The sequence below is a fragment of the Sinohyriopsis cumingii genome, chromosome 8, assembly GCF_028554795.1.
Source record: "Sinohyriopsis cumingii isolate HCF-2022 chromosome 8, ASM2855479v2, whole genome shotgun sequence".
Taxonomy (NCBI): Eukaryota; Metazoa; Mollusca; class Bivalvia; order Unionida; family Unionidae; genus Sinohyriopsis; species Sinohyriopsis cumingii.
The window spans coordinates 72420246-72431693 of NC_142968.1; the positions used below are offsets into that span (position 1 = coordinate 72420246).

Below are 11448 nucleotides of genomic sequence, written 5' to 3' on the forward strand. Positions count from 1 at the left end.
ATTGGTTGTTTACTTTGTCGCTTTTTAAGGACACTGTGGACGACTTTTCTTTCTTCCTTATTCCCGATACTGTCCTGTGTTTTGGTTAGTGGTCGACACCCAATTCATGTGTTTCAATGCTCTTTATCTTTATTATTATTACTCTGTACCACGTGACCGCATAATTAATACTATTTTTAGTATTATTCATTTTCTGATTTTTATAAGCGAGGATGAGTGAATAAATAACGAATCAAAATATACTATCATTGAAATATTTAATAGAAAGAATTATATCTCATTATCTTTTACAAATCAAATTTAGGGATTAACAGAATATAAAAAGATGTCGAAATGATCATGCAACATAAACGTAGTTTACAAGACCTATCAATATATGATTTAGTTATCTCTGCCAACAGCCCAACCATTTTCCTCAGAAATGCAGGGAAATAAGTAAACTTGTTGATACTATAGCCTGAGATGTGTTGTTGAGCTAATTCTGTGCATACATATGATTAACCATAAATCAAAGCAATTTGGAAATATGTGGTATGGTTAATTACTTTAATTTCTAAGATCACGAGAGGAATAGGACACAATAACAGAGCTTCGTTAAGGCATTATGTCGACTTTAACAGCCCCACGGACAGGCCCAACTAATGAGAGCACTGCAAACCCCTGTTCCTACACGGTCTGGCTGACCATTGATGACTCGATTCAGGCCAATGAATATGTTTTCGTTCACAGAACCCCGCGAATCAGACTGTCCGTTCAGAGCAAATAAACATTTTGAGCAGCTCTCATAAGCGTAACCATGGTCATTGGAGACCCGGATAAACTCATTGCCGACGAAGATGGTAACCAAGGAAACATTGGGACTCAGAAGACCGTCCATTGTCTTGGACATATTAGCGCAGTTGTCATGGCCGTACAGCCTGTGTTCGTAACCTAGAGAATGGAACTCTGCGTCGTTGGTTTGTGTGTTGTCATCCTTTTCTGCAGAAGAAATACAAAGTAACCATTACAATCACTGAATTTCTCATCCAGTCTTCATCTTGAGATAACGGCCTCGATATTTATTCTAGAAATTTCGTCAAACAAAATTGCTCATTTGAAAATTGCATTGACTTTATAATATGTTTTAGGCATCGAAAACTATTATAAAATCGGTTATTTCTTCTGAAAGAGTTTCAAACCGGTTTAAAGCGGTACAAAACAATGTATATATATATATATATATATATATATATATATATATATATATATATATATATATATATATATATATATATATATATATATATATATATGTATATTGCTGCTAAAGCGTTCTTTCCGCTATTTATAATTATTTTCACCGCAAATAGTTTGTTTGCCATAGTCAAAACACTTTACAAAAATATTACTTTTCATCATTTATACATAACATATTATGATCTAAATTGGACAACCGCCAATGCTTGTCAATCCCCTACCCTAAGACAAACAACCAAAATATAAATGCAAAACGTGCACTTGATAGCGATATTTGGTTTCAAATAAGCGAGAATATCTTTTTGGTAAAACCATTTCCGTCTGTTTGTACATTATGACACAAACGTTGTGCCTAAAGATAAAGTTAACTGGTTAAACGTTTGAAAAGTGCAACAAATTACTCGTGGTGAAAAGTAGAAACTCAAACAAAAAAGTTTCTTTCATCCAAGTTAATTATGCGTCGCTATTTCAGTGGACTTGCAAATAAATGCAAACGTTCACAATATTCTCTTCCAGGTAGAAACGTGTTGTGTCGACACTTTTGAAATTTTGTAAGCCTACTCTGAAAACCATGTTAAATATCACTTATCTAATGGCCCAAACGAATGAAGCCTTCATATCCGATACAAAGGCATAATACCAGTGTGGCAAGAACTCGAACATTTTCTAGGTCATGAGTTTCACATGCATCATTTTCACGTCTTTTTTTTTTCAGACCATTTCTCCATCGACATTAACCTCATCCCAATGATGCAAATTCTTAGGTCACGGAATGCAACATAACGCAGTTGCGTTATTCGCTTAAATCACACCTTGTTTGATGTATTCATAAAGAATCAGTCCTTTAATGATGCATAATTATTTCTTCATTTATTTTGAGTGACTTATCCATTACTTATACGTCTTCACTATTCTGGATAAGTTTGCTTCCTTGTACTAATATGCAAGCATTAAAGATGTATTATTCCTCGCATGCAACTCTTAATGTGCATGCGCGCGTGTGTATGTCTTTATGTTTGTGTGCGTGTGTGTGTGTGAAAGTAATTTATAGTTCACTGAGGAAACTCAGCTCTTCATCAAAATGAATTGAAACAATGTTTTTCTTTTTTGTACCACTTACTAATTCCTTGTATCATATAATATTTGTACTGTTCATTTGCATTGCCAAGTTCGAATATCTAGGGAAAATGGTGGCAATCAAAGCCTATGACATTAGCTATTACGTTTATTTGCACACACACACACACACACACACACACACACACACATATATATATATATATATATATATATATATATATATATATATATATATATATATATATATATATATATCCGCCATTCACACATTTAATTCATAAAATACTAGTAATTTACTAAACGGGTACAAAACTTATTGTCAGTATTATTTTATGCTTATATTTTTATAATGTACCTAAATCTAGCCACCCAACTGAAGTTAATGCTACCATCCAAGGTGTAGGGAGGTGCATTTCTGATGTGAAATCATGGATGACTTGTAACAAGCTGCAGATGAATGATGATAAAACTGAGGCCATTCTGATCACAACACAAAGACTTTCTTATTCACATCCTTTACCTAAATCATTAAATATCAGCAATGCCAACATTAAATTCACACAATCAGTACGAAACCTAGGTGTTACTCTGGACAGTACTCTCACATTGCACCAACATGTCATGAACATATGCAAGGCTGCATATCTTGTGCTGACACGCATCGGCACAATTCGCAAATATCTTTCAGTTGATGCCACTAAAACACTTGTGTGTTCATTAGTACTTTCAAGACTAGACTATTGTAACTCAATTCTGTCTGGTTCATCTCAGTATCTACTCCAGAAACTTCAAAAAGTTCAAAACACAGCTGCTCGGATCATGTCTAGAGTACCACGATCAGAGCACACCTCCCCGCTGCTCTGTACCCTACAAAGGCTATCCATTCGATCCAGAATCAAACACAAAATTTGTTCTCTGTGCTACGTTTCACTGTCGGACTCTAGTCCAACACACCTATCTGACCTCACCCATGTGTACACTCCAGCAAGATACTTACGCTCCTCTTCTAACAATCGTATACTCATTATTCCCACTATGAAAACAAAGTCATATGGACAGCGTTCTTTTGCATACCAGGGCCCAGCAACGTGGAATGAATTGCCAACTGAACTTAGACACAAAGACACAGTGATCACATTCAAGAGGGCTCTCAAAACTCACTTATTTCGACTGCAAGAACAAACTTAAAGACCTAATAATGTTTCCTAACTGAAATATTCTCAGCATGTTTTTTTATCTTTTAGTGTTTTTCTAATGTCATGGTGTTTGTTTTTGTAATAATATTATTATGTTTTTTATCTTTTAGGTGTTGTCTAATGTTGTAAAGCGCTTAGAGCTTCTAAAGATTAGGCGCTATACAAAGTCCACATTATTATTAGTATTATCAGCTTGTGATCTGTATACTACTTACTTCGAATACATCAAAGTTCATACTGAAGGTGTACGTGAGTGCTTTATCATCTTTAGTGCCTGGGTTAGAATTCTAAAATAAAGTATACTCACTATGTCCGTTGTTAGTTCTGCTGTCACCAACATGGAAGGAAAACCCTGTCTTAATAGGCTCCATATAGAGGTCGATTCTCAGCATTTTGTTGCCACATTTCGGTTGGTTAGTGCAGCTCTGGCATTGGTCATCTTGGCTGATCCTTTGGAAGGTGGCATTCAATAGTATTTTTGTATCGCAGACAGTTTTGTTATTGCCGTTGACACGTTCCATAATGTTGACATAAGGGACGCTCCCAGTTATGATCGGAACATCGTCCTGGAGGGAAATACTCATCTGCTTACCGATGCAACATTGAAATTTGTCTAACATAAAAAGAAAAAATCGGGTTTAAAGGAACCATTTTATCATGTACCTTACTCGTCCATAACCAAGTAGATCGGGTCATCAAGTGGATAACTAATTTAAATAACTTTTGAACAATAAATTTAAAATTTGGAAAAGAAGTGATACGCTAAAATTCGTTTAGCTATAACATAATTGTAACTATCGTCAGATTTATCCCGACAATCTGTAATTGTTGGGGAATAAATAATGAAGAGTAGAATGAGTAAATGAATGAAACATTCGCAAGTTTTGAAATCTTGAAAGGTTTATCAATAAAAAAAAAATTACGAAGTGTCACTTACTGTATTGAAAATTGTGGAGTAATTCCCCATTCGTGTAAGGTATCGGTGGCACATCAAAATTGCAAACACAATTATCAACCAGCATGAATACTGACACAGTTTGTTTATAACAACAAAACGATCAAAAACAACATCATATTTATCACTTCTACTACTACTAGTACTACTACTACTACTACTACTACTACCATAACAACAATAATAATCGTAAGAGAGCAGACGTAAAAAATAAAGAAAAAAAAAGTGGTCGTGAAGAGGAAGAACTATAACGATATTGATTTGGAACAGGTGGATAGAAGTGATTGAAGTGAACTAATCAGGTTACGAAATTGGCTCCATGCTAGAAGCAAGAGACATGCCACAACATGTATGAAAAGAATAAAGAGTACTGGTATGTACTTATTATCAACATTGTAGAAAAAAAGAAATGTGTTTTACATTTTTAATACGCAGTTAATGCGGGAGTAAATAAAGCATGGATATTTACCGTGTGCAACAATTATTTTACAATAGACAACAAGTTCGGCCATGGAACCACTTCTAAGGAATTGTACGAGAATCGTGGAAACATAAGTAGGCGAGAACTCCAAAATAAATTATCAAACCATATAAAAATAACACTAGATACCAAAGCAGTTAAATATCAAAGAAAGTAAATGAAAAGCAAAAGCAACGAATGCAAATAAATTCAACAAGACTCGGTAGGATGGAGACAAATCATGAAAGAATCTAGGTTGTAAAAGGGTAGTACTGCTAGCACGTAGTAAGGAAAATATATAGTATTGTGACTATTGCATAGCAATCTGTCACGTTTGCTCATCCCCAGTTCGTAAGTCGTGCATAAATTAAGGTATTATTATTACAAGCCCTATTTGATGTCTGAACATGCCGCAGGCTAGAGTTAATCTCTTACGCAAGTTACCGCATCTTGAATCGGCGTAAGCGTTAGATCGAGCGGCTTCAAACCTTCGTGTTACAACTTTGTCCAAAGATTAGAGGAACCCGTATGAACGGGGCGTGTTCTAAATCCGTCCCCACATGGACAGACAGCGAGAAGGATATTGTCCGCTAAGCTTGATTGGATCGAATCAAAGCGAATTCCAATCGGAACTGAGACGGAGGCTGTGATAACAATTTCGATCCGAATTATAAGTTCTAACTAACAAGCAAAAATTAGTTCTTCGAAGATGATTGTTGAGCAAATAGGATTACTCCGAGAAAGCCATTCGTAATTTGGCGGGAAAACTTAGGAGATTTTAATGAAAGGTCAGTAAGTTATTTGCTCGATCTTTGAAGAATATTACGGCATCGTAACTGTAATTACGTGTAGTATGTATACTTAATTACTAGGTTCTTATAGTATGTATAAATTACTCATGTAGCGTTTAAATTATATGCGTATTTGAGAAATGTAATTGAGTATTATGTAGAGAATTATGTAGATTGTTAGCTTGTGATCAGGATAAATTTTTTAAATTCGCTAATAGGTTACTTCGTTGGAAACTAGTGCATTTATTCATGTGATATGTTAAAATTTACACATGTTTGAATTGTGAATTTGGAAAATGGTTGAAGTGTATAAGATTTGTTATTATGGATGTGTGGATATATCACAGCATGGATATTTGAATATTTATGTACTTTGTACGAGTTGTAATGCAAAGAAATGCGTCCGATTGTTGCGATATTGTATTGTATAATGGGATCAGGAATATGTACTGATGTGACGAAATTTATTGATGTATGCATGAGAAGTAATTGATGTCATGCTTTTAATACGACGTTGTTTTACCATACAAGTACGTATGAGTATTTCGATGAGAATGAATGCTTGACCGAAGAAATTTAATAGCCGTTATCTGATGATAGGCTGGGTGTAGTGTGAGATGAGAGGGCTTAGGAAAAGATTTTACCGTTTTTGTGTTTTCACAGGAAGCTGTTTGGGGGAAATAACTTCCGGTTCAGTGACTCCCGAGTCTCTAAGAGGGGAGACGGACGTTAGCATAGCAGAGCAGTCGGAGTCGACAAGTCTAGTTGGTGTAGAGTCGAGGAGGAGGAGGAAAAGGAGTCAAGGAGGATAGAGTGGAAAAGGAGGAGAGGTATAGAGAAGTCGAGGAGGAAGAAAGAATTTGGAGAAAGTCGAGAGGAAGAGGAGAAGGAATTGGAGGAACAAGAGAGAAGAATAAACAAATTTATAATGATGTTAGCACTGGGGGATCATGCTGCAGACATGTAGCATCATGTCCCACTCACTGATATTATCCTGACACCAGGCCGACTAGTCCTGACAGTGACCTCTTAACAAAGCGCCTAGCGAGGCAGCTGCTAGTACCATTATTGCAAGTTTTTAATATCACTCGGCTGAGGTTCGAACCCGCTACTTCCAGCATCCGAGGCGTATGCTCTAAGCACTTAGGCTACTGGTAGAATAATGACAAATGAGGTTACGTATAGAAAGGAATTCATGTTGTATATATTATAGAATATAATGAGATTAAGGACAAGATAAAATTTTTCACTTCTTAGTTGCGGTCAAAAAGGTAACTGGATATAAACTAAAGGGACGTTAAACCATCAGGATCACATCGTATGCTTCATAGTTTGGCTAAAACAAATTTGAAAAGATTTGTGAAGGGGTTACACCGCTTGAAATTGAAAAGATACAACCATTATGTATTTGCACATCATGAATATTTTATAAAGTACGGTTTAACAATTTAAAAAACAAACAAAAACTTGTCTCAAAAGTCCAATCAACCTTATATTGGCATGGCTTTGGATAAGTGTAGATCGCAGAAGGCTTTTTAATTTGTCCTTCAAGCAATGTTTTTTTGAATAACTTGCCACAATAATATTTTGTGGGCATATCGAATTAATAAAATGCTAATCAATTAAAAACATTTCATAATTCAGTTTTACATTGAATATTAACTTAATATTTGTCTTCCTTAATTGTTCAGATATGCATCTGAATGGCTTTGATGCTTTTCTCTCTATCAAATGATGGAAAGTATAAGAGATAATAAAATACCAGCAGATGAAAGCATATGTACTCTGTATGATTGCATCCAAAGACAAGATGGGTATCATTCTGTCATGGCATGTCGATTTCATCCAGATTTGAGATCAACACTTCGATCATTATTTGTCAGTAGTATTCTACAGACGAAAACTTGTATACACTTATCTACATCAAAGAAGTCAATATTATTTGATACGTATTATACTTCCTTTACAGTGATTTCAAAGAAGAGAAACTAGTTCAAGAAATTCGACAGAGAAAAATGTTCAAGATCCTGGACCAATGTCAATGTTAATATGTTGCTGACTCTTCTGTTTCTGCTCTATGTCTCTAAGTGTTAATATAATAATATTGTAGGATTCATAATGTAACTCAGCTTTATTATATACAGAATGTTTGTCTTCGTTAACATCACATTGTCAGAATGGTGCAGTATTTTTCCATATTGCAAATTGCACGACACGACCGTCTAAAAATAGTATCGTGTATTATGAACTACTTTGATTGCAAACAAACAATGTAGGCCCATTCAGTAGACGCTTCACTTTACCGAATCATAAATGAAACGCTCAAACCAGCAGAGGCATGAATGTGATATTCGTAATGTCCACAAGAAATGTGAGAGTTGCATTATTGAAAATACCAGTCTGATCATGTAAACAGTTATTTAGGAGAAATGTTTGTAACTCTTTCGTAAATTCAATGGTATAGAACTATAGACCATGACCAGTGATTTTTGCAGTCTATAAAAATGGCACAGGAAAGCATATTAAGGTCGAGGGCTATCGGATATCCATCAGAGATGTACAATTTTATACGCAAAAGAACTTAGTTTGAGGAAAAAATACAACGGAAGGCTTTGATAGAAAAACAAGGGTACCGGAGCCAATAAGCGAAAACGACGAAGAATTATTTTTTTTCCTTCTGGCTGAATGGACTGTCACACACCAGCTGCGTTGCAATTTTCCACGTTAACTTTTATTATGCAATGTTCGGATTTAGGCTAGAGGTAGATTACATATATGGGGATCCATATTAAATCATTGTTCAAATTCAGGAGAGTAACAATTGGTACTAATTTAATATTGACTCGTCTGTTTCACTCCATAGTGTTTCCTGTCCCTTTACAATATATTTATGAAATATCATTTGCAATTAATATAGCCTAACCGCATTCTAACAGGATATATGGGCTATAAGAGTCCTGATTCTCTAAAAATTCAAAATATGACGATGATTCAACTTATCAACCAAATTCTAAACAAAGAAATACATCCATATGGCCACATATATGTATAAACAGGAAAAAGAAGTAAGAGAAAATACATGTCGTGACAGAAAAATGCATGGAACCTGGTCAAAATGAATGACATTGATGTACATAGGATACATGAAACAAGTCTCTTAAACTTACTGTATGTACAGCTAATCGAAATGATAGATTTAGTCCTCAAATCGGACAGAATGATTAAATGTATACAGGTCATACACTTAATAAGATTAAGACATATACAAAGTGAGAATGCTTACCTTTTGTTGTTTGACAATAGGTTGTAGACAACTTTGCCAGAAAGAGCAGAGTGACAGCTGCATTAATCTTCATTTTGTCTTGTCTTTAAAATAATGTCTTCTTCGTCTGGATCGCCTACAATCGTGATGGTTCTTGCAATAGCTGCGTTTTATAGCGTTTTCGTCTTAGATTTCTGCCAGATAAAGTAACGGTTCCACGATGACAACTGTGATTTCATCTTGCCAGGAGCAACACAGTCCTGATAAGAATAACATAATAAATAATTATTATTATGTAACATTATGTCACACATAACACATTTGTTTAATTGTCTAGCATTCAACAAAAGCACAATACAAACTAATCTGAAAGAGAGAGACTGGCTGCTATATGCGTACCTCTGAAACAAGATTATTTTTGTCTTGTATGTATGTAGGTAGGTATGTAGGTAGGTATGTATAAAGGTATGTATGTATGTATCGAGAATTGCAACAGAAAGGCCATCGACGCGTATAAATTTGTTCTGTACATTTCGCATTAGCAATATGATACTTCAGGCACAATATGTTTTGAAAGAAACGGATAATGGCTGTATACTTACTATCAATTACGTCATTGACCAAACATCATCAAAAGGTGTGAATTGTCATGACAGCATCACATTTATAATGGAGACAAAACGCCATTTGATTCTCAAATTAAAACTGAATCAGTGAAATCGCAATGTAGACGTTGTCAGTGATGGATACATGGATATATTTATTTGTATAAATATAAATTTTCATAATTACAAGAGAATGAATAAACACCGCATTAATACATTCTGATTTTCAGGAACCCATCGCTCTTGTTCACAGTGATGCTTACATAACGAGAATGTACGTACGAAATAAATATAATTGACATGATTCATCACACAATAAATTATAACCATTTAACTCCTAATGGAGACGTTCTAATTAACAACTATTACAGATTCGGCAACAAGTCAAGGAAGATCTAGTAATTTGCAAGACTCGAACGAAACGGCAGAAATTTTGTTTAAACTCCCTTATGGAACAGTCGTCGAGGTGATTTCAATTTGAAAATATGACGGGATCCTTTTACTAGCTCCAGTAGGAAAACTGTTATTTTTAAGTATTTACACTGACTGCATGTTCTTTCATACCATTTTGCATTGTGAGGACCAGACTCATAAATGAGAGAGAGAGAGAGAGAGAGAGAGAGAGAGAATGTGATATTGGTCTCAATATATCCACGGAAACCCACCTCAAGCCTTGAAACATAACTTGGGTTTCATTGTCAAAACTAATGATGTTGTTTCCATGAGCCAAACATGACACAATTTCCTCCAAGGCAGTTGTCCTGACCATACAAGATAAAAAGATAGACAATTCCTTCAGGGTGTAGATAATCATCTTTAGTTATGCAAACGATAATGATAGTAATAAGTAAAAGCAAGTGCCCAAAACTCAAAGAATCTGGTGTAATATGTCTAATGCAGTCAAGCATGATTTTATTCGCATTCGCATTCTCTTCTATAACTCGTTTCTACTAAATGTTTAGCAAAACTACAATAAGATTGTAACACATCGCTTTCCTCGCAAATTTATTTTAGTGTGTAGTTTTTGTATAGGGACGTCAATAATTTTCAGTGTATACATTAATAATCATTATAATCAAACAGAATGTGAATGACTGCATGTTGTTGCAATATGTTAATATGGTCGATGAAATGATGAATTATGATGCAATACGGTAACATGTTCTGCTGCAATAATGAGTCAGTATGCCAATGTTTCCCGGAAGCATCTTATGCATGTATGTATGTATGTATGTATGTATGTATGTATGTATGTATGTATGTATGTATGTATGTGATGTGTGTGGTGTGTGATGTGATTTTAATTTTAACGTAGTTTAACAATTTTTCAGTCATATCGCTACGATGTCTGCAATGTAGCAGTTTATAGTGATGTCTAGTACTCGGGTAACATGCCGCAGACATGTAGCATGATGTCCCATCCAGTCACATTATCCTGACACCAGGCCGACCAGTCCTAACACTAACCTCTTAATGCTGACCGCCAAGCGACGCAGCTGTTAGTACCATTTTTGTAAGTCTTTCATATAACTCGGCCGGGAATCGAAACCACGACCTGCCGCATATGAGGCGGACTTTCTAAACACTAGGCCAACGGAGCGGTGTATGAATGTATGCATGCATGTATGTGTGTATGTATGTATGTATGTATGTATATATGTATGTATGTATGTATGTATGTATGTATGTATGTATGTATGTATGTATGTGTGTCTGTATGTATGTATGTATATATGTATGTATGTATGTATGAATGTATGTATGTATGCATGCATGCATGCATGCGTGCGTGTGTGTGTGTGTATGTATGTATGTATGTATGTATGTATGTATCGACAATTGCAACATAAAGGGCATAGAAAC

General features: G+C 35.2%; 1 protein-coding gene across 1 annotated transcript; it reads right to left on the reverse strand.

Moving 5' to 3' along the window:
- Positions 1-243: 243 nt before the first annotated feature.
- On the reverse strand, positions 244-9255 carry LOC149793798 (uncharacterized). The gene is made up of 3 exons (XM_089966462.1): positions 9002-9255; positions 3820-4125; positions 244-978 (listed from the first exon to the last, which is right to left on the reverse strand). The coding sequence occupies exons 1-3, from the start codon at positions 9072-9074 to the stop codon at positions 614-616; spliced, it is 744 nt and encodes a 247-aa protein (XP_089822588.1). The 5' UTR covers positions 9075-9255; the 3' UTR covers positions 244-613.
- Between the last annotated feature and the right edge of the window lie 2193 nt (positions 9256-11448).

Coding starts and splice junctions, on each gene's coding strand:
- LOC149793798 (XM_089966462.1), bottom strand. CDS start 9,074: ATGAAGATTAATGCAGCTGTCACTCTGCTCTTTCTGGCAAAGTTGTCT. Junction 4,126..9,001: donor CTATTGTCAAACAACAAAAG/GTAAGCATTCTC, acceptor TTTTTATGTTAG/ACAAATTTCAATGTTGCATC. Junction 979..3,819: donor CAGAACTAACAACGGACATA/GTGAGTATACTT, acceptor TTTCTTCTGCAG/AAAAGGATGACAACACACAA.